This window comes from Leopardus geoffroyi, chromosome D2 (genome assembly GCF_018350155.1).
Source record: "Leopardus geoffroyi isolate Oge1 chromosome D2, O.geoffroyi_Oge1_pat1.0, whole genome shotgun sequence".
In the NCBI taxonomy this organism is placed as follows: Eukaryota; Metazoa; Chordata; class Mammalia; order Carnivora; family Felidae; genus Leopardus; species Leopardus geoffroyi.
Genome location: NC_059334.1, coordinates 71,321,201 through 71,344,003, shown reverse-complemented (window position 1 = coordinate 71,344,003; position 22,803 = coordinate 71,321,201). Strand labels below are relative to the sequence as shown.

At 37.1% G+C, this 22,803-nt stretch overlaps 1 protein-coding gene across 1 annotated transcript in view; it reads right to left on the bottom strand.

Annotated features, from left to right (window-relative positions):
• Positions 1-22,803, bottom strand: part of NHLRC2 (NHL repeat containing 2) — a 60,082-nt gene that overhangs the window by 14,164 nt on the left and 23,115 nt on the right. The window contains exons 5-7 of the mRNA XM_045439000.1: positions 16,245-16,374; positions 3,623-3,722; positions 48-279 (exon numbers count right to left, since the gene is read on the bottom strand). Coding sequence (XP_045294956.1) covers positions 48-279; positions 3,623-3,722; positions 16,245-16,374 — 462 coding nt within the window. The remainder of the gene's footprint in view (positions 1-47; positions 280-3,622; positions 3,723-16,244; positions 16,375-22,803) is intronic.

Here is a 22,803-nt window from a genome sequence, read left to right as displayed (position 1 = left end):
CTGGCAGGGTCTGGGCGCAGCATGCAACAGTGACTTTCGGGCATTACCATGGGGTCTCGTTCTCCTCCTACAAGGTGCCTCACCGCCCCGTCCCTCAGTGACACAGCTCTCACGGTGCTGCTCTCGCTGTCTGCTACAAACAGGCAGCACCAGGGCTCTTCAGAGGCCAGAGAAAGACCTGAAGGCTGGGCGAAGCCGGCCTTGTGAGGATACGCATTATTTCGGTTCTCTTCATTTCCACTTCCGGCAAACCGAAGGCAGGTTCCTTTTTGTAGCTCACTAAAAAAAGACAAGTTCATAGGTGGAATCAACATGGTTACGTTGTATCCAATTTAGTTAGCAAATGAATGTGAACAATGAAATCAGTGGTATAAGCATTGTTAAAAGCAAACTATGATCTTGGTCTAAAGAGTGCAAGTCAGCTTTGCTTTCACTGTAGTTTTTCTTTTTCAGAGAGAGAAAGAGAGAAAGCGAGCGCATGAGAGGGCGAAGGGCAGAGAGAGGGGGAGACCGAGGACTCAAGCAGGCTTGAGCAGAAATCGATGTGGGCTCGAACTCCCAAACCATGCGATCATGACCTGAGCAGAAACCGAGTCAGATACTCAACCGACTAAGCCACCCAGGTGCTCCTTTCACTGTAGTTTTCCTAAATCATTAACTTACTGTGTAAGGACACACACAAAATTGAAACTATTCTGAATGGCTAGATAGGAAGTCCCTGACAAGAATAAGGATCATATCATTGACTAGATAATTTTGGGGTTTTTTTTTTCCCTACAAAATGGCCAGAGAGAGGTATAGCTGCATCCCACCTTCACTTCCTACAGGATGATAATGCTGCTTTAATCAAATGTAAAACGCATTTCTTTTTTTTTTTTTTTTTTCAACGCTTATTTATTTTTGGGACAGAGAGAGACAGAGCATGAACGGGGGAGGGGCAGACAGAGAGGGAGACACAGAATCGGAAACAGGCTCCAGGCTCTGAGCCATCAGCCCAGAGCCTGACGCGGGGCTCGAACTCATGGACCGCGAGATCGTGACCTGGTGAAGTCAGACGCTTAACCGACTGCGCCACCCAGGCGCCCCTAAAACGCATTTCTTAACATACAATAAGAAATTTCTATTTAAAGCACTCTGCAAGGATTCTTTTTGTAACATGGAGAAAGTTTTACACTTTGGCTTCTAAGTTTATGCTGGAGGAACAGTAAGGAAGACGTGGTGTGTTGAAGGAAGGGAAGAAGCTCGCTCAGGATGCAAAATAATGAGACTATGTGCCCATCATCTCCAGATAGGGTGCAGCAGGCACAAGTCCAAAATGACCACCAATCACTTAGTAGTTGATATGTCACCCATACTAAGTTAGAGAACAGGGGTACAGGCAAAGGGTTATAGAACATATAAAATATGGGCACTTATTCAAGAAACTTCTAAAAAAATAGAGTCATAGAAATACATGGGATAACTACTACACCAAATTAAGAGGTAATTAATATGAGTCTTAATTTCAAATAGGAGTTTCCTTAATTAAATAAAAAAGAGTGGGGAGAAAAAGTACCTTCTAAAATGTTAGGAGTCTTGCCCACTGAAGATCAGTAATAAAGATAAAGCATCCTTAAAATTATGATATGGGTCCATGTGATCTGACTGGACATTTTCCTATTACAAACGACAGTGACAACTCTACTTATTTGGAAATTTAGTTCACTCTTGACCATCTAGGTCGAAAACAGCCATCACTTACAACAGTATATTCTGGCCAGTTTTGCTACTTCTTTCTGCTGTTGATAATGATGCCTCATATTAATGTTTCTGGTCACCTCACGGTTTGGGCTACTATCATCTCATGCCCAGAGATCATCACAGCCCCGTCGCTGCTATCTCTGTCCCTAGTTGTGTCCCACTCCAGATGCTGCCAATGTTCTTTCAAAATCACAGATCTAATCAGGTCACTTCCCAGCTTAGAACTTTCCATATAGGCATGCAGAATAACATTCACATGTCTTAAAAGGACACACAAGGCACTTCACAATTCGGCATTTACTCACATCACTGGTGTCATTTCCTGCCTAGAAAACCTCCCCTTTCCCTAACTCCTACTCCCCTCTCAGGTTTCAGTTTAGCAGCTTCTTCCCGGAAGCCTTTCTGGATAGCTCCTATCTTATTGCTATCGGGTGTTCTTATTCACTTTAAAGGACTGCTGCAGTGATCCCTTTTACACACAGCACTGGCATTTCCCAGCTGTTTTCTGTTTGGTGATCTCATTCTTCCTCTGTTAGTCCACTGAAGAGAGCAACATTTAAAGCTTTATTCTTAATACAGTGAATATATTTTATCCCTTCAGATTAGCACAGGCCTAGCATCCAGCATGTTTAATAAGTACATAAGATGAATGACTAAATGTCGCCAAACAGCACACACAGCAACACATGCGCGCACACACACACACGATTTGGAGCATCTGGTATGTTCGATCATCTATAGAACTACTCCTTCCTACTGATAAGTATATCTGAGATGATTAGCACTTACTTTCTATGGTGATTAAACGGTCTTTGTGGTCTGGGACTTCCATTCATTCATTTATTCTATAAACCCTTACCGAACTCCTATCGTATACCACATACTATGCTATGCACAGGGGACACAGAAATGAATGAGAAAGGGTGCCTTAAGGGACAGTGTAGTAGAAGGAAACAGTTATGTAAACAAGTACAACCAGGAACGGGGAGGGGGAGGGGGAGAGAGAAGGAACTTATCAGCACAGTAATGTAACTACACAGGGGGTGCAGTGAGGTCATAGCAAAGAATATGCGTAGTTCTACCTGGAGTGTTAGGGGGAAGAAACAAGGCTCTACAGAAAGGATATAAAAAAAAGTGTGCAGAGACACTAGTTTTTCATCTTTATATCCCCAACGGTGGCAGCAAAACTCCTCCATTTACTGTGTATAAACCAGGCACTAGGCTGAGCTCTTCATATATATTATTAATCCTCAAAACAAGCCAAGGAAGTAGATATAAATAAGGAAACGGAAGGATAGAAGGTTAAGTGGGCTCTCCTAAGCTCAGAGAGATAAGTGGCAGAGTCGGGATTCAACCTGAGGCATGACTACAAAACCTGAGCCATTAACCGCTCTGTCACCCAGTCCTCCAGTGTTTGTGTTAATGAGCGGGGATGTCTGGACTGCATGTTAGAGATGCGCCCACAGCTCCAGTTCTGTCTCTAGATGCTCCATAGGGCTGCCTTCCCAGGTTCCCAGAAGTTAGCAATGGCAGTCACAAGACTTGGGCTCGTGAGATAGAAGTGACGTACGTCTCTCCCAAGTAGAAGCTTTAAGAGCCACTGAGCGACTCACCACCTCTCTCTCTGCCAGGATGACTGGCAAAGCTCCAGATGGTGGCCGCTTCATCGGCCTGGTGGCAGAGGAACGCTTCCCAGTGAACCTACTGAGTCAGCCAGAAACAAACCTTGTCTTACGCTCCCGACGATCGGAGAGGCAGTTACGGAGCTCCAGCCCAGCACACGCTAGTGACTAGCACACAGCGGAGCTGTGAGCGTGGAGACTCGGGGAGAGGGAATTCTGTGAACTCGTGTAGTTCACACGAGACAGAAACTGTCACTTACTTTTTCTTTGGTAGTCTGCCGCTGTCCAGGAGCAGTGCCCATATCTGATGAGTCCCTGCCATGGCTATCCAGAGAATGTCATCTCTTTGGACCTCTGAACCTTTACAAAAATAAACAGTAATTATCATATGCATATCTCGTTAATACAAACACTCCACATGTATTAGAAGTTTAAAAGATGACAGCAGTTATGTTTACAAATCATCTGAAGAAAAAAATATTTGCAGCGTTTTAAGTTGTTTTTGAAATTTTTCCGTTTTCCTTGTGAAATGTTACTTACTATTTATAAATTTACCTGTAAATTCATAGAAATCCAAAGCATTCTTAATAGCGGTCTGTCCCTCTGCCTCTCTGGACACAATGTTTGTAAATATTTAAGTTATTTTATCTGCTAAAACAAGTTGACATATACTCTCCAGAGAAACTCTGCCAGTCAAATACCGAGCATTAACCACTGAAATTATATGCTTTAATAACAGGGTTTTTGTACAATTATCATGAAAAGACCCCATCTTTTAATACTGTAAAAAAAAAATAGGTATTTCCTTTGGGGCACCTGGCTGGCTGGCTCAATCGGTAGAGCATGCAACTCTTCGTCTCGGGGTCATGAGTCCAAGCCCCAGTTGGCCATCGAGCCTACTTAAATATTTCCACCACTGGATTAGCTAGACTTAGATACACATCACAGCTGCTATTTAAAAATCCACTGTTTAGTTGGCTATGAGAGTTTTTCAAAAAAACATAGTTCACCTGCAAAAAAGCTAAGGGTATATAACATATTCGAATATAACCTTGTTTACTAAATATCAGAAATAATTTTCCACTTTCTTAGATGATGTTACAACTAACTACAACACGACAAGGCTCTATTTCTCAAATTCTTTTGTTAACATTTTTTATTTTATTTTAATTTTTTTAATGTTTAGTTTTGAGAGAGACAGTGTGAGCAGGGGAGGGGCAGACAGAGAGGGAGACACAGCACCCAAAGCGGGCTCCAGGCTCTGAGCTGTCAGTACACAGCCCGATGTGGGGCTCGGATTCACGAACCGCGAGATCATGACCTGAGCCGAAGTCAGAAGCTTAACCGACTGAGCCACCCAGGCGCCCCTTACCATATTTATTTCAATTTAGGGGTGCTTGGCTGGTTCAGTTGGTAGAGCATGAGACTCCTTATCACAGTCGTGAGTTTGAGCCCCATGTTGTTGGGTGTGGAGCCTACTCTAAAAAATATATATATATATTCAAACTGTATTCTGAGGCAACTTTTACATATAATTGAGAATTTTTAACTAAAACAATTTGGTCAGATCTACCTTATGCTAAAAGAAATATCTTGGTAAGGCTGTTTTGTTTTTTTCTATCTTCTTTAACTTCAAGTAGTTTGTGTCCAAAATTTTCTTCCTTAACTTATATTACTTTCAAGTGTCTTTCAATTTAACAACAACAAAAATAATAATGATGATTCTCAAAAAATTGTGGTTGCTATGTGCCAAGCACTTTATAGAGATTATCACTTACATTTTCTGAAATGCCCCAAGAGACACGTAGTGTTATTAGGCTCTTTTTACAGATGAAGAAACGGAGGCTTAGAGAGGTTAGGTAACTTGCCAGGATCACAGTGCTGGTAAATGAACTGGCATCTGACACCAGGTGGACCAACAGAAAAATCTAGATCACATGTTGCCTCTTTTTCTGTGTTCTTAATTACTATCCTATGAAATCTAAGGGAAAGTATTTTAATTTTTCATAGTCAAATATTTTTATGAACATATATTAAAAGTGACAAGGGCACCCATTTATTCTAGGGACTCTGTCTCTGCTTAATCACTTTAAAAGTACATCAAAAGCTTTTCATAATTATTTTATTTTGCTCCTGCCATGTAAGGACAAAGTGCAAAGGCGACCATCTATAAGCCAGAAGAGAGCTCTCACCAGAAACCAATCATGCTGGCACCTTGACCTTGGACTTCTAGCCTCCAGAGCTGTGAGAAAATAAATTTCTGTTGTTTAAGCCACCCCATCTGTGGTATTTTGTTATGGCAGCCCGAGGTGACTAAGACATTCCCCCTGAGAACAGAAATGAGACAAGGATATCTGCTATCAACACTTTTATTTAGCATCATATGAAGGTCCTAATTTGTGCAGTAAGAAAAGAGAAGCACAAAGCATAAAGATTAGAACAAAACTGTAATCAGTAGAAGATGGCATGCTGTTAAAGCCTCTACCCTCTGCCAAGAGAGAGCTGCGTTGGTACATAGCTGAGTCAAAGACCTAATCGGTTCTCCAAATTGACCGGCCTAATTCAACCAGAGTCTTACTGTATGAAGGCCAAACTTACAGTATTAAAGTGTGAACAATCTGTTTGGTTTTGCTCTCTGTGTACTTATTTCCTTTGAAGCATGAGAAACAAGAAAAAGTATAGAAGCAAAGGCTGTGTCAGGTCAGGATTTCAGTGTCCTGGAATTCCCCATAACAACTGATGATGACAGCTGGGGGGAGGGAGGTGGTAAAAATGATGACCATCCAGAACACTTCTATGACTAAGGGACTGAGCTAAGTAAGCATGTTTCAGGGAGTATTTCCTTTAATTTAACAACTTTAGTAAGTTGTTCTCCATTTTATAAAGAAACTGAAATTGAGAAGGGTTAAATAATTTGTTAAAATTCACACAGCTAAACCTGGAATAATAATCTATTAGTAAATCTGACTTCAGATTATTAGTGTTCTAACCAGAACAGAGGAACTACAGAAGTGAGCCTGGGCTCTTGCAGCCAAGTTTTCTCCCTCCTTTCTGCCTCTGCCCCATGAACTTAGCCCTGGCTTCAAGGACCCAACAACATTTTCTGTGTGATCAGGAGAGAGATCAGATCATGTAAGCATGGCTCTCTATGCCAGGATGTGTGTCTACATTCACTCTTTCTGTCCTTCCTTTCCTGTAGCCTATGAGATAACCTATGGCTGAATAATCCCTTACCAGTATTTTTTCCAATCCCTTGCCTTTCCATTTTTGGTTTGTTTCAGCTTACCAGCAGCTCTTTGTGACTTTTAGGATGAAACCCCATATTATAACAAATCCTTCTACAGTATTTGTTAGGTACCACTTTCTATGTGCCAAGCACTGTTCGAAATGCATCACATATTAACGCTCCTAGTAATTCGTGCAATAAACTTTTGACCTATATACTACTAGTATATAAATACTATTAGTATATAAATATATTAGTATATAAGTATATTAGTATATAAATACTACTAGCATATAAATAGATAACTATTAGTATCTTTAATTTAGATGAGGAAACTGAGGCATAAAGAGGCCAGGTACCTTGTCCAAAGTCACATAACTACTAAGATGTAAACTAATTAGAACCCAAGCGGTCTGGCTTCAGTCCATACTACACTGCCTCTCAGGAAGTTTTTACCCTGGCCTGATCATTTCACTGAGGGCTGAAGAGTTTGTTCTTGCAGATAAAATCAGAAAGAATGGAAGGGAAGAGAAGGGAGAAAAAGGTAGTCGGGCATTTATAAAGTCTATTGAGCCAACAAGAATCATTAATAATTTATACTATCCACCCTGGATTTTGAAATCTAAAGCATGTAGTTGTATCACCAAGTATAGGTATTGGCTTTGTTCCTTCTAACAAGAATATGGTGATCATGAACATTTCAATTTTAAATTAAGAGTTCATTTAGTATTACTGACTTCCAACAGTCACTAAAAAAAATAAGTAAAAAAATAAAAAAGACAATGCCAAGAGCTGAAAAGGTTTTGGGAGTATTTTAAAAGGCAAAACCTCTCGTAACAATAAGAATTAGTGAAATAATTATATAAGACAGGAATAAAATCAGCAAATGAAATATGAAAATGAAAAGAAAATTACCTGCCATCTAGCTTTTAAAAATTCAATGTTATTTTAAGCAATTAGGATCAAAAATAGAAGCCAATGATTAGAACCCTCTAAATAATTTCATCTGTGAAATTGCCCATTAGTGTAAATAGGTTTTTCTACACAATCTCTCAACCTCCTATGAAGCAAAACTTCACACCACTAGGAGAAAGCAACCAAGCCCAGCATCCCATGGTACAGGAAAAAACCAATTACAGCTGGAGGAAGGGCAGAAGAAAAAACCTCTCCACCTCTGGGGGAGGCATCTTTGGCCAAAGACCCCATACCGACACCAATATAGGTTTCCCACGGCTGGGGGAGAAGCAGAAAACTTCTCAAAACCACTCAGAATTTAGCTGCCCCAGAGAGAAGGAACAGGAACAGCGAAGAAGCTTCCCACCTCCTTTCACGGAGGCCCAGGCATACAGGGCCTCCCCAGGACTGAGGTTGACCAGTAACAAACAGCAGCGGCCTATCTCTTGTGGAGCTACTGCAAGACAGGGAAACAACCCTGTGGCTGAGCTGTGCAGGATGACCAAAAGCGGACAGTGTGCTAACACTGAGAAAAACCCTCCGGCACGCAGGCTCCCCACACTAAGGCCGCAGCAGCACCCTGCTAGAGGAATTCAAAAGCTATGATCAACGGAGAGTAACCACAGCAATCATAAAACCAAGGCCCAGCCTAGGTTCTGACTAAATTGACTGAACCTCCATTATAATGGCATAAATACTACTGATCTCCTCAGCCTCTATAGTTCTATTCAAGATGACTGGAATATAAAAAAAAATAATAATAAATGAGAAGGCACACATAAAAGCAAGGCCAGAACAAAACAACATCCCCCTCCCAAACCCAAACTCCACTTTTAAGAGACAAAACAATCACCAGAACAGACTCAGGGATGACCTGAAATCTGGAACTGTAGGATATGGACTTTGAGAGAGCTATACTTTCTATGTTAAAGAATCTAGAGAAAAAGGTGGCCAACATACCTAAATAGGTGAAGAATTTAAGCAGATAGATGGAATCTATAGGAAATAGTAAAATGGAGATGCTATACACAAAAGAATCCCAATAATAAAAATTCTTTCAATAGGCTCATCAGTTGATTAGACACAGCTGAGGAAACAATGACCCTAAAGATAAACCAATATAAATGATCTGAATTGAAACACCACAGAAAAAAAGGTGAAATAAAAAACATGATACGTAAGAATTGTTGGGTAGAACATCAGAGTCTCACATATAAGTAGCTGAAATCCCAGAAAGAAGAGAAAAGAGCAGAAAACATACATGAAGAGATGATAGGTGAGAATTTTTCCACCAATAGTGAAGGACACAAAACCACAGACTCAAGAATTCTAAGGATAACTCCTACACTTATCAAACTGCTAAAAATCAAAGGAAATCTTGAAGGCAGTCAAGGGGGGGGGGGCACTTTATATGTAAAAGAACTAGGAAAATAATTAGACCTCTTGTTTAAAACTATGTAAGTTATAAGACGATGGAATGCATCTTCAAAGTACCTAAAAAAACTCAGTCCAGACTTATACATGGAGTAAAAAATATCTTTCAAAAATAAAAGCTAAATACTTTTTCAGATATCTCACTCCCAACATCCCCCCCTTAAAAAAATAGCCAAGAGAAATCAATGTCAGCAGACATGTGTCTCTAGAAATATTACAGAAGTTCTCCAGACTAAAGCAGTATTATTCCAGAAGGACACTTGGGATTCTAAGAAAAAGTTTTGAGAACAGTTTGGCAGTGTCTTATAAAATGACACATACACTTCCATATGACCTAGCAGTTTCAATTACTAAGCATCTGCCCAAGAGAACGAAGTACAAATGTCCACATAAAAACCTGTACACAAATGTTTACAGAGGCTTTAATCATAATTGCCATAAACGAGAGCCATCCGAAGTGTCCATCAACTAGCGAATAAACAATTCGTGGTATGGCCATACAATGGAATACTACTTAAAAATAAAAAAGAACGGGGGCGCCTGGGTGGCGCAGTTGGTTAAGCGTCCGACTTCAGCCAGGTCACGATCTCGCGGTCCGTGAGTTCGAGCCCCGCGTCAGGCTCTGGGCTGATGGCTCAGAGCCTGGAGCCTGTTTCCGATTCTGTGTCTCCCTCTCTCTCTGCCCCTTCCCCGTTCATGCTCTGTCTCTCTCTGTCCCAAAAATAAATAAACGTTGAAAAAAAAAAAAATAAAAAAGAACGAACTGCTGATACAAGCAACAACAGGGATGAGTGTCAAAAGCTGTATGCTAAATAGACGAAGGAACAAGAACTAGAACGCTGTTGGTGGCTGGAGTAGGTGGTAGGGTAGTGGGAAGGATGCTGAGCAAAGGGTCACAAGAACTTTCTGGGATGACGGAAATATTCTCTATCTTGATTGTAGTAATGGTTAAAGACTGTATGTTTGTCAAAAATCACAGAGCTTAAACCTAATAAGGGTGAATGTCACTTTTATAAATTGTATCTCATTAACCTGACTTCAAAAAAATCTTATAAATACAAAGTCAATGTGATAATAAACACTCTTCTCTCAAATTTTAAATAGAAAACAACTGTTTTTATTTTACCAAAATAAAAACAATTAGTCCCACTGTATAAAATTTACTCCTCAAAAAAAAAAAAAAAATCTCTCAACTGATTATCTTAGAGGATGTTTTTTATGGTATTTCATAGCATATTAATGGAAGTCAGGGAAGCATATTATCTACGCACATAAGTACCAACACTGTAGATTTTTAGACTAGCATACTAAACAGTTGGATTTCAATCATTAAGAACAGCTAAATTATATCTAGGGAAAATGCTGATTAAAGGGCCAAGGAAGGTTAATGGGATTCGGGCACACTGCCCTTTCCATAAATTATTCTAAATCAGGTAAAGTCCAAAGTACTTAGAGAGCAGCAGGGGTTTTGACCTTTATGATAAAAAAAAAAAAAAAATCTCTTAGAAACATGGCACAGATTCTGAAAAAATATGAATTTGTTGTAGTTATTATTTTTAGTGCATTATGAAACTCTGACTATATTTAGAGTGATAAAAAATGAACAAAGATGAAACAATCTCTTTTGTAAAAATAATTTTATGTTATTTTTATGTTTTTATTACTGCAATGGCATGATTAGGCTAAATATTCAGTCACTATTTAAAATACATATGTACTTACATATACACATTACATCTATATTTAAAACGATCAGAGGTATTTCAAGTACCTCCCTAATCTCTTGAAGTATTATTAACTGGGTATCTTGGTCAGACATATATTCAATTGCGTATTCGTCCTCAGTATTTTACATTCTCTTAACCTAATCTATTTTGTTTTTTTTTTAAGCTCAATTTTTATTTTTTTTTTTAATTTTTTTTTTCAACGTTTATTTATTTTTGGGACAGAGAGAGACAGAGCATGAACGGGGGAGGGGCAGAGAGAGAGGGAGACACAGAATCGGAAACAGGCTCCAGGCTCTGAGCCATCAGCCCAGAGCCTGACGCGGGGCTCGAACTCACGGACCGCGAGACCGTGACCTGAGCTGAAGTCGGACGCTTAACCGACTGCGCCACCCAGGCGCCCCTCAATTTTTAATTAAGTATACATTCACATGGATACAGGTTATACATTCAAATGGATACATGTTATATACAAAGTTTAATATCTAAAAATCCATAAGCACACCACCAAGTTCAAGAAAAAGAATATTATTTGAAAACCTCATGCATCCTTCTATAATCATATCCTCTCCTCCTCCCACAAAGAACCACTAGTCTAAAATTTTGTGTTTTTCATTCTCTTCTTTTACTTTTTAATTTTTCCATGTCTGGATGGATCTCTTGATTGTACAGATGACCCTTGAAAACAGGTCTGAAGTACATGAGTATACCTGTACGCAGATTTTTTATCAATACAGTATAGTACTGTAGTTGTATTTTCTCTTATGATTTTCTTGACGTTTTCTTTTCTCTAGCTTACTTTATTGTAAGAATACAGTATATAGGGGACTCCTGGGTGGTTCAGCCTGACTCTTGATTTCGGCTCAGGTCTTTATCTCATGGTTCATTTAGAGCCCCAGATCCAGTTCTGTGGAACCTGCTTGGATTCTCTGTCTTCCTCACTCTCTGCCCCTCCCCTACTCATGCTCTCTCAAAACTAAATAAACATTAAAAAAATAACACAGTATATTACACATATAATATACAAAATACACGTTAATCAACTTTATGTTGTCAGTAAGGCTTCTGATCAAGAGTATGCTATTAGTAGTTAAGGTTTTGGGGAGGCAGAGTTACATGCAGATTTTTTTTTACTGCAAGAGGGTCAGTGCCCCTACCCCCTGCACTGTTCAAAGGTCAATTGTATAGTCTTGCTTCCTGTTCAACTTTCTACAAAAGAAATCTAATGTGGGTCTTTTCTGTAACTTGATTTTTTTACTCAGTAGATGCCAGATACGTGTCCATGCTGCTAGGCATAGCTGTGCTGTGGTCCATTTTTGCACTACGGAGCAGCCTGATATATGAAGATATTACAACACCGAATCTACATTTCATGTTTCCCTTCTGATAATTCCATCCTCTTTCAAATTCCTAACTATGGTAGAATTTCAGATATATCCTTTTAAAATATTAAAAAAGTTTATGTGTTTACAAGAACAATTTTTCTCAGTCAGTCCCTTTCAAGTTGCATTTAATTACACATCTGTTTAAACCAGTTGTACAATTACATAATTTATATATGATCCAATTAAATATGAATGCAAATGGAAAGTTATTTTTATGAAAACAAAGTTGAATACTTTGGGAAGACTTAATGAAAGTAGCTAAGCCAAACTGTTGTTGAACTAAGTGTAGAAAGACTACTGAAAAGAATAGGTTAAAAAAATTTCAGCCCTCAGATTTCCTTGCAGGGGTTTCAAAATTCTCATCATACTTTAAAGAAACCAAAACAATATATTTAGAGTGGTTCAAGACTATCAGGGGCTACGTAAAGAAAAGGCTGTAGTCCTACATCAAAAGATTGGCTAAAAATGTACATTTATAGTTCTTAAAAGCATTTTTACTTTTATGATTCCCAGATTTAAAAGTTTTTTTTTGTTTTTGTTTTTTTTTTTTTGTTTTTTTTTTTTTTCCGGGGCACCTGGGTGGCTGAGTCGGTTGAGCACCTGACTTCAGCTCAGGTCATGATCTATAGTTTTTGAGTTCAAGCCCCGCATTGGGCTCTGTGCTGACAGCTTGCTCAGAGCCTGAAGCCTGCTTCAGATTCTGTATCTCCTTCTCTCTCTCTGACCCTCCCCCGCTCATGCTCTGTCTCTGTCTCTCAAAAATAAATAAGTGTACAGGGCGCCTGGGTGGCTCAGTCGGTTAGGCGTCCGACTTCAGCTCAGGTCATGATCTCACAGTTTGTGGGGTTTGAGCCCCGCGTCAGGCTCTGTGCCGACAACTCAGAACCTGGAGCCTGCTTTGGATTCTGTGTCTCCCTCTCTCTCTCTGCCCCTCCCCTGCCCATGCTGTCTGTCTCTGTCTCAAAAAAAATAAATAAATAAATAAAAACATTTTTTAAAAATTTTAAAAAATAATAACTGTTTAAAAAAAATTAAAAAGATTTTTTTCCTATATGGATCAATTATCATAGAGAATCACTTCAGTAATGGATTCTACTCATTTACTTCTGCTTTTATTTCCACAAAGGATTCAGGTAGCTTACAAAGAAATAAACACTAATAAATAAATTTGAAATAAGGAAATTGAAGCAATAGGTAAATAGGGTAGAAAAAAATGCAACTGTACTGATATTGAAAAATGAATGTCATGTTTCCATTATATTTTGCTCGATAATTTGTCTCTAAGTTTTCTGGTAATCAATACAACAAAGCAAATACAATCAGTTACAATATTCAAATTAGCAAGGAGCTTAAACTTCATAGGAAAAAAATAATATAGGGATCAGAAAAAAATTCTCTAGTAGAGAAATTTATAAGGTAATGATTGAATTACAGCAAATCTCTATAGTAAAAACAGTACAAGTCCCACAGGGCCGTGTTTTGATGAATACACAGTGTGAAACACATATGCACACATATAGATATAAATGAATGTGACATGTTTAGCGTCAATATATTTTTTAATGAATGACACAATCCCAAAATACAGTTTAGTAAAAACAATTGTAAGAACAAATATCCTATGATCCAATTTCCCCATACTCTGACAATATGCATCAATCCAGGAGATTAGATTTTAGAGTAACTTAAAGCAGTGGCTCTTAAAATGTTTCCTGGGGAACATACAACTTTGAAATTCTGATGAAATTCTGACCAATTCCTCCAAATTTTATAGAGTTTCTGGGAAGTTTAAGTACCTCAAAAAGCCTAACCAGGAATGCCTGGAGTATATGACCCAAGGTTAAAAACTCTTGGACTAGAGTAGTCATTGTGATTATAGGTCCTTCATATAATGCTTGAAAACCATTTTCTCTTAGCATTTTGAAGGGTGTTAAGCTTAAGTGCATTTAAGATTACTCCTCTTGCCAAGTACCTGGAGTGAAGCTATTTTAAGCTGTAAGTGAAACGCAGAGCCATATGCTCTTAATGATCCGTTGAGCTAAGGTAGGACTCACTTCCTTTACTGAGAACTGAGCTTAATAAAGACATACATCTCAGCACATCAGTCCAAGTGGAAGCCAAGAGGGTACTTGTCTCTAGAGCCAAGATTTTCTTTAGAAAGCAGTTTGGATGCATTCTCAGGAGGAAATAAACAACCAGAGATTCCATGCCATAATGTGTGAAAAACTTTTAGCCTAGATTTAAGTACTCCTTGGCTACTTAAATATAGTATCTGGTAAAGTATATCCTGTTTTTAAGCAATGTAAGTTCTAATTTATGTGACAGACTGAATTACTCATCTTGGTTCATCCACACCCTTACCATGGCCTCGCTGTAGGCAAAATGCAATTCCCATCCCATGACTTTGAGCTCAGTTATGTGATTTGCTTAATAAACAGTAGGTACACAGATATGACATGAGCAAGGGCTTAAAATGTATGTACTGGGCTTACACTCTTGTGCTTCTGCCTTTTGCCAAAAGAATATGCCTCAGACAGCTACTGGTCCAAGGAGGACAAGAAACAAATGGAGCAGATCTACACCCAAGAAACAGCCTGGAACCAAGCCCAGGCTGAGCCTTGATGGGCTGAACCCCAAACCTATATGTGAGTGAGAAATAAAGGTTTAGGTTTGTAGGAGTTTGGGGATGATTTCTTATGAAGTGTTACTGTGGCAATTACTAACAGACACAGTAAATACAAGTTGTAAGTTGCAAAATAGCAACATCAGTAACTGAACTGCTATACAGACTACAGCTTTAAATCACTCGGGACTTACACACTAAGGGGAGAAAATTTCTTTTTTTGCCGTGAGGGAGGTGACAGCACACCAAAGTAGCAATTCTCACCCACTTTGACTAGTTTACTGAGAGAGATGTTTCCCGACCGGTTTTCTATCTCTAAGATTTATGTTCAAAGAGCTCAGTAGTGTATCCAAGGCAAAGAGGCAGGAGCAACAGAGAAATCCTGTTAGGGATGAATATTTTTAACCTTGAAATTATTTAGAATTGGGGGTGCGTGGTGACACAAAGAAGACTGTAGCTGGTTTCACTACGGTTTTAAAATTCTCTGCATATAATATGACCCCTCATTGATTGCACCTGGGACACACTCTTCCCTCTCCCTTCCCAACCCCTTTCTTCTCCCTTTGAGCCTCTAAAACCCTCATGATTACTGGGGCACAGAGTTCCAAAAATAAAATTCTCAAAAGTAACTTACACGAAATACCTAAGTAATTATTAAGTGCAGCAGTACCAATTCATTCAACTATTTTGTGAATAGCAAAAGCTTTATAAAGTTAATCACAATGGAAAAAATTAAGGTCTTTGAATTATAAACAAATTAACATAATAGGAAATTACCTCAAATGTAAAGCCGTTAAACTAAACTGGTGCTTATTCACTCTATAAATATATTCAGATCACACAAACCATTTAGTTCCTAATACCATCTTCAATGCATCCTACTAACTTTCTTTATTCATTACTCTGGTTTTAGATGTGTAGGTAACTATCTCAGTATCACTGAGGGTCAATGAAAAATAAGGGTATGAATGCTTCTAGATTACTTTTTAGTCAATTAATACAGGTAATAAAGATTAGAAAGATAATATAAATCTCATTCATTCAATACCAACATAATTCAGTAATTTTTTTAATTGCCCAAAAGGAGCTATCACGTTTCAATACAAATTTTAATACTCTAAAAAAAGCAGCTATCACTTCTTGATTTCTTTCCCAATGAAGAGTAAATAAAAAGGGCATTGTTAAACAGCATAGTTCATGAATAATCATTTGAAGTTCTGAAACTACAATCTTTCAAATTTAAGAATATTCAGAACTGTATTAACTGGAAACTGCAGCTAAGCTGATATTTGTTAACATTAGAGTAATATATCGTCTCTCGTATGTATAAAATACAACATATAAGCATGTAATGTTATATATAACAATATATACTGCTGGCCTTATTTTTAAATTAACAAACACCACCACAGGTGATAAAAGTCTAAAATAACTAGCAATTAGAATTAATCCCAATGAATGTCCCCAGAATATCTTAAAAATGTTAACATTTATTAAGCAAAGTTTACTTAGATTTAATATTAAAAGTTTACATACCTGATGTCCCAAAAACCACATCCCAGGGGGAACTAATGGGCTGTTCTTCTCCTTTAGCTCCACCTTCTTTATCTGTACCTTGAATCCCAATGCCAGCTACAGTGCTCACCATCTCAGCTTCTAGGTCAATCTACAGAAATTGACACACGTTTTATGCAGTGCATGTTACTTTTGTTTTGTTTTCCTTTTGGTACATGAGGACTTCCAGTAGAACATACAGAAAGGTTTTGCAACACAAAGTCTTTAAAAAAAAAAAAAAGGCTAATCAAGTACAGTATAGGGTGAGCTTGTTATTCAAATGTACAAAACTCTGTCCTTTTCATTCCCCACCTCCCTTTCCCCTCCCCATCCTCATCATAGCCTCTACTGGTATTGACCTCATCTTAACTGCTACTGATCTCACCTTAACTATAAAGTATGCTAGAAGAAAGTGTAATTCCAAATTTCAAAGCAAAATCTGGAAAAATGCATGTTTCTCTCTTTTTCTTTTTGAAAGAGAACATGTGTGTGCAAGTGGGGGAGGGGCAGAAGGAGAGGGAGAGGGAGAGGGAGAGAGAGAATGAATCCCACGTAGGCTCCACACCCAGTACAGAGATCATGACCATGATAGGTCATGATTGTGACCATGAGATCATGACCTGAGCCAAAAATCAGAGTTGGACACTTAAATGATTAAGCCACCCAGGAGCCCTAAAAAATGCATGTTTCTTAAAGTTAAATATATGTATTTCAGTTATGCTTGGCTACTAATTGACAAAAATAGAGCTTAACATGTGCCAGGCACTAGTCCAAGAGTCATCCATTTGTCCATCCTCATAATAATCCTATGATTTGTGATTTTGATTAATATTGAGGATACTGAGGCATAGATCATAAAGCAGGTTTCCCAAGATCACACAGCTAGTAAATTGAGGATCTCGGATTTGAACCCAGGCAGTTCTAGCTCTACTATACTGCCTCTACTTTATAAACTGAAAAACTAATGATTTCTGAAAAAAAAACAAAAAAAACAAAAAACAAAAACCCTTTGGTTTCATCTCCTGAGATCCTTCCCCCAACATCTCACCACGAAAATTGTCAAACAAACATAAAAGTTGAAAGAATTTTATTGCAAACATCTGTACACCCACCACCTACTATCAACATGTCACTTACTTGCTTTATCACATAGTTTATGGAGCTATCAATCCTTCAACCCATTTATACTTTTTGACACATTTCAAAGTAAACTGTAAACAACAGTACACAGGCTCTAAATATCCCGGCTTGTTTATCATTGGTAAGAGGTCCATATTTTTTCAGTTCCCTTTTCTTTTTTGAGGCAAAACTTACAATGAAATGCAAAGATCTTAAGAGTATCATTCAATGACTTCTCATAAATGCATTAAAACTGTGTACCTTAATTTACATAAAGATGCAGAATGTTATCTTCACTCCAATAAGTCCCCTTATGCCTCCATCCAGTGAATCCTGACCCCAGAGACAAACAGTATTGTTTTTTTCACCATAGATGAGTTGTATCTCTTCTAAGATCTCAGCTAAACAGAATCAAACTATATGGACTCTATTGTGTGAGGCTTCTTTCACTTAACAGGTTTCTGAGATTTATTCATATATAAGTAGTTTCTTCCTTTTTATCGCTGAACAGTATTCCATCATAGGAATATACCACAGTTCATTTATTTATTTTCCTACTGATGGACACCTGGGTTATTTCTAGTTTGGGGCCTTCAAATAGGGTTGCTCTCAATATTCTCATATGAGCCTTTTGGTGAACTTGTGTTTTCACTTCTCTTATGTACATACACAGGACTAAAATTGCTGTTATAGGGCAGGTACAGGATAAGTATAAAAAACAAACAAAAAACTTCCAGAAGGATTTTTTTCCCGTGGTCTATTCCTTTGTATTCCCACCAACAACATATGAAAGTTCCAAATGCTCCACATCCTTGCCTGTTGTCAGTCTTTTTAATTTTAGCCATTATAGCATTGCATTGTGGTTTCAGTTTACACTTCCTTTTTAACCCATGACGTTGATCACTTTATGTGTTTGTGGCCATTCTTATCTCCTCTAATGTAAATTATAATGAGAAGTTTTAAATTTATCATTTTTTTTTGATTATTGTTTCTGTGTCATGTATTTGAGAAACTTTTGCCTACCTGCAAGTCATGAAGACATTTTCATGTTTTCTTCTAAAAGCTTTATAATTTTAGCATTTACATTTATGTCTGCGGTGCATCCTGAACTGATGCTTATATATGATGTGTAAGGTAGGGGTCATGTTTCTCTTTTCCCCCATATGAGTATCTAGTTGTTCAAGTATAATATGCTGAAATGACTTTCCTTTCTCCCTTGACTGCTTTGATGCTTTTTGAAAAATCAAATAACTGTGTATGTATGAGCTTCCAAAAGCTCCATTCGTTTTTACTGGTCTACACATCTATCCTTTTAGAAGTATCACACTGTCCTGATTAGTGTAGCATTAGAGTAAGTCTTTAAGTCAGAGAAGTATATCTTTTAACTTTGTTTATCCAAGACTGTTTTAGATATAATAAGTACTTTGTTTTGCACCTCCATATAAGTTTTGGAATGCACTTGTCAATATCTTAAACAAATAGAAGCACCTGATGAGTTTTGATTGAGATTACACTGAACTCACAGATCAATTTGGAGAGAATGGACATCTTACTATTGAGCCTTCTAATCCAATATTGGATTAATTTTTCTCAGCAATGTTATAATTTAAAATATCGAGGTCTCATATGTTTTTGTTAAATTTATTCTATGTATTTTGTTTTTTGTTTAGTACTATAAATAGAATTAAAAAATTCCAATCCAATTGATTACTAGAATACAAAAATATTGATCTTTTTATACTGAGATTGTATTCCACAGCATTCCTAATTTCTATTTGTCCGAGTAGTATTTTCAGAGATTTCTTAAATTTTCTATCACGTCATTGGCAAGTAAAGTCAGTTGTTGTTCTTCCTTTTTGGCCAGTATGCTTTTTCTCTTTCTTGCTTTATTACAGTGACTAGTACTTCCAGTATAATTTTTAACAGGTGTAGTGAGAATGGGGATCCTTGCCTCATTCCCAATCTTGGAAGGAAAGCATTCTATATTTTGCATGGAGTATAGCTATAAGCTTTTTGTAGATGCCCTTGATCATATTAAGGACATTCACTTCCATTTCAAGTTTATTGCAATTTTATCATCAATAGAAAAACATTAAAACATTTAACACCTAACCTAGCAAAACAACAGTATGGTTAATATCTTTTATTCTGTTATTATAGCAAATTACTCTGATTTAATGAAGTGGTAGCCTCTCACATTTTTAGTGGCTGTTCTATAATCTCTTGAAATTGTAAGGAATATTCACCACTGTAACCTTATCCATATTTTTAATGAACCCAATCTGCAAAAATACAATAGGCAGTTAGGGATAGGCCCTCGAAATACATCTTGATTTAAGAAATGTATCAAAAACTGATGTGATATTCAAAGAATTCCCCGTATAAAAATCTTGTTACAGAGGCGTTTTAATGAATATTCAAAAACTGTTAATTCCTATGTTAGACAAATGATTCCAAAAAATAGAAAAAGAGTAAAAGCTAATTGGCTCATTTGATGAAGTTAGTGTGACTCTGGTTCTAAAATCAGGTGAGAACAGTGTAAGAAAACAGAGCCGTTTAATTTATGAACATGAATTTTAAAATATTAAAATTTAACTTGGGATAATCAAATCCAAATTGACTTTTTTAAAAAAAATTCGTGATTAGGTAAGATTTATTCCAGAAATAAAAAGATGATCAAATGTCAAAAATCTCTTAATTCATCACATCAAGACACTAAGGGCAAAAACTACATAATTATTTCAATAAATGTAGAAAATGCATTCGATAAAATCATATAATAAAATAATTCTTAGTAACTAGGAATAGAAAGTTTAACTTCATTAACAATTTTATTTCCCAAAGCTATAGAAAATATTAAATTTCTGGAGAAAATGTCCTCCCTTTAAGGTATGAGCATGACAAGAGACCCTCTATCACTGCTAATGTTTCAAGGAAACTGAGGTTCTTGCCAGCAATTAAAATTTTTTTTAAATGTTTACTTATTTTTGAGAGAGAGAGAGAGAGAGAAAGAGAAAGAGCATGAGTAGGGTAGGGGCAGAGAGGGAGGGAGACACAGAATCCGAAGCAGGCTCCAGGCTCTGAGCTGTCAGCACAGAGCCCAACACGGGGCTCGAACCCACGAGCTGTGAGATCATGACCTGAGCCGACGTTGGACGCTGAACCACCCAGGTACCCTTTGCCAGCAATTTAATAAAAGAAAACAAGATATGTATAAACAAGAAGGGAAAAGATAAAAGTGCATCTGTTTTTGCAGGCAACATCATCATTTATATGAGAAACAAATAAGGTTTTACAGAAATGGATGAGCTGATCCTAAAATTCATACGGAATTGCAAGGGACTCAGAACAGCTACACCAATGTTGAAAAAAGAAGAAAGTGGGAGAAGTCCTACTTCCTGATTTCAAAACTTATTAGAAGTTATAGCAATCAAAACAGTGTGGTATAGGCACAAGAAATGATATATAGGTCAGTGGAACAGACTTGAAAGTTCAGAAATAAACCCATGTATGTATGAATAATTATTTTCTACAAGGTTGCCAAAACTATTCAATGGAGAAAGAACAGTCTCCAATACATGATTCTGGGATAACTGGATATTCGTATTCAGAAGAATGAAGTTGGACCTCTACTTCACTCCACATACAAAAAATAAATTCAAAATGCAGCAAAGACTGAACTGTAAGAGCTGTAACTATAAAACTCTCAGAAGAAAACAGGAGTAAGTCTTCATGATCTTGGATTTGGAAATGTAATCTTACATATGACACCAAAAGCCTAAGCAATTAAAAAAAAAATTGGGAATCCTCAAATTTAAAACTTCTGTACATCAAAAGATGTGATTAAGAAAGTGAAAAGACAACCCAGAGAATTTGAGAAGTATTTGAAAAATCACATATCCAATAAGGGATCTGTAACAGAAGATATAAAGAACTCTTACAACTCAATAATGAAAAACACAACCCAATTAAAAAAACTGGTAAAGAATCTGAATAGACACTTCTCAAAGGAAGATATAAAACCAGTCAGTCCATAAAGATGGGAGCAGATGTTTGACATCTTTACTCATTAGGGAAATAATTATCGTTGTGGTTTTGAGAGGCCACATTACACCTAGTAGGAAGGCTAGAATTTAAAAAGTGGAACAAATAATGGTGAAGATATGGAAAAATTAGAATCCACATGTAAAATGGCACTGCAACTATGGAAAAATGTAGCAGTTTCTTAAGAAGTTAAACATGAAATATAAAACATATAACACAATAATTCCGTTACTTAGATATCTACCCAAGAGAAATGAAAATGTATGTCCACACAGAATTTTTACATAAATTCATAACAGCCAAATATTGGAAACACACTAAATGTCAATAAACTGTTGGACAGACAAAATGTGGCACATAGCTATACAATGGAATGCTATTCAGCAATACAAAGGAAGAAACTAATGATCCGCTGCACCAGAGATGAATTTAAAACATTACTCAATTTAAAAAGCCAGGCACAAGAGACCATATATTATATGATTCTATTTCTACGAAATGTTCGAAAGAGGCAAATTTATAGATAGAAAGTAGATTAAGCTGGGCGTAAAAACAGGGATGAACTGTAATTGGGCATGAGGGTTCTTGCGGGGGGGGGCGGGGGGGGATGAAAATGTTCCAAAAACAATTTATGGTTATGGTTGTACAATTTGTTAAATCTCCTAAAAGTTCTTCAATTATATACTTGAAATAAGTGCTATGTAAAATATATCACAATACAGTTAGACAACACACACAAACATTACATGTTTTACAAGGTCATACACAAATAGAAAGGTATGAATTGAACATACCAGAATGTCTGGCTACAGGTGTTTTTATATAGGGGAATAACAGGAGAATGAGACTGGGCTAAAAAGGAATTTATAAATTACTAAATGAGTTATTCTAAACAAGTGTCAGATCTGCATGAAACAATGATGTTTGAGAAATATGAATGTATGATCAATCCTCTGTAAATGAGGTCTTAAAAGTATAGTAAATATTTTTATATACTTATAAAAATAAAGGAAGAAATAATAATTCCACCTCATTTTTTTTGGCAGACACTAAACTAAATCATAATTTACAAATAACTTCATGTAACCTAAATTTATTGTGATTATGCTACTTAAAAAATATTTGAAATGCAGTGAATACTCCCAAACTCATTAAGTTCTAAGGCAAGAGATAGAACAGAATTTAAAAAAGACAAGTACACCCTGAATGCTGTGGGCTAAGTATCTTACTGCTTCAACACCTTGTTAGCTATCTGGGACACTACGGAGTTATACAAACATACAACCCTGAAAAGACAATGATAAAGAAACATTGACCTTTACGGACTTAGTTAACAACAGAAAACCACTTTTTCCTAAGGTGGGAAATCATGACATAC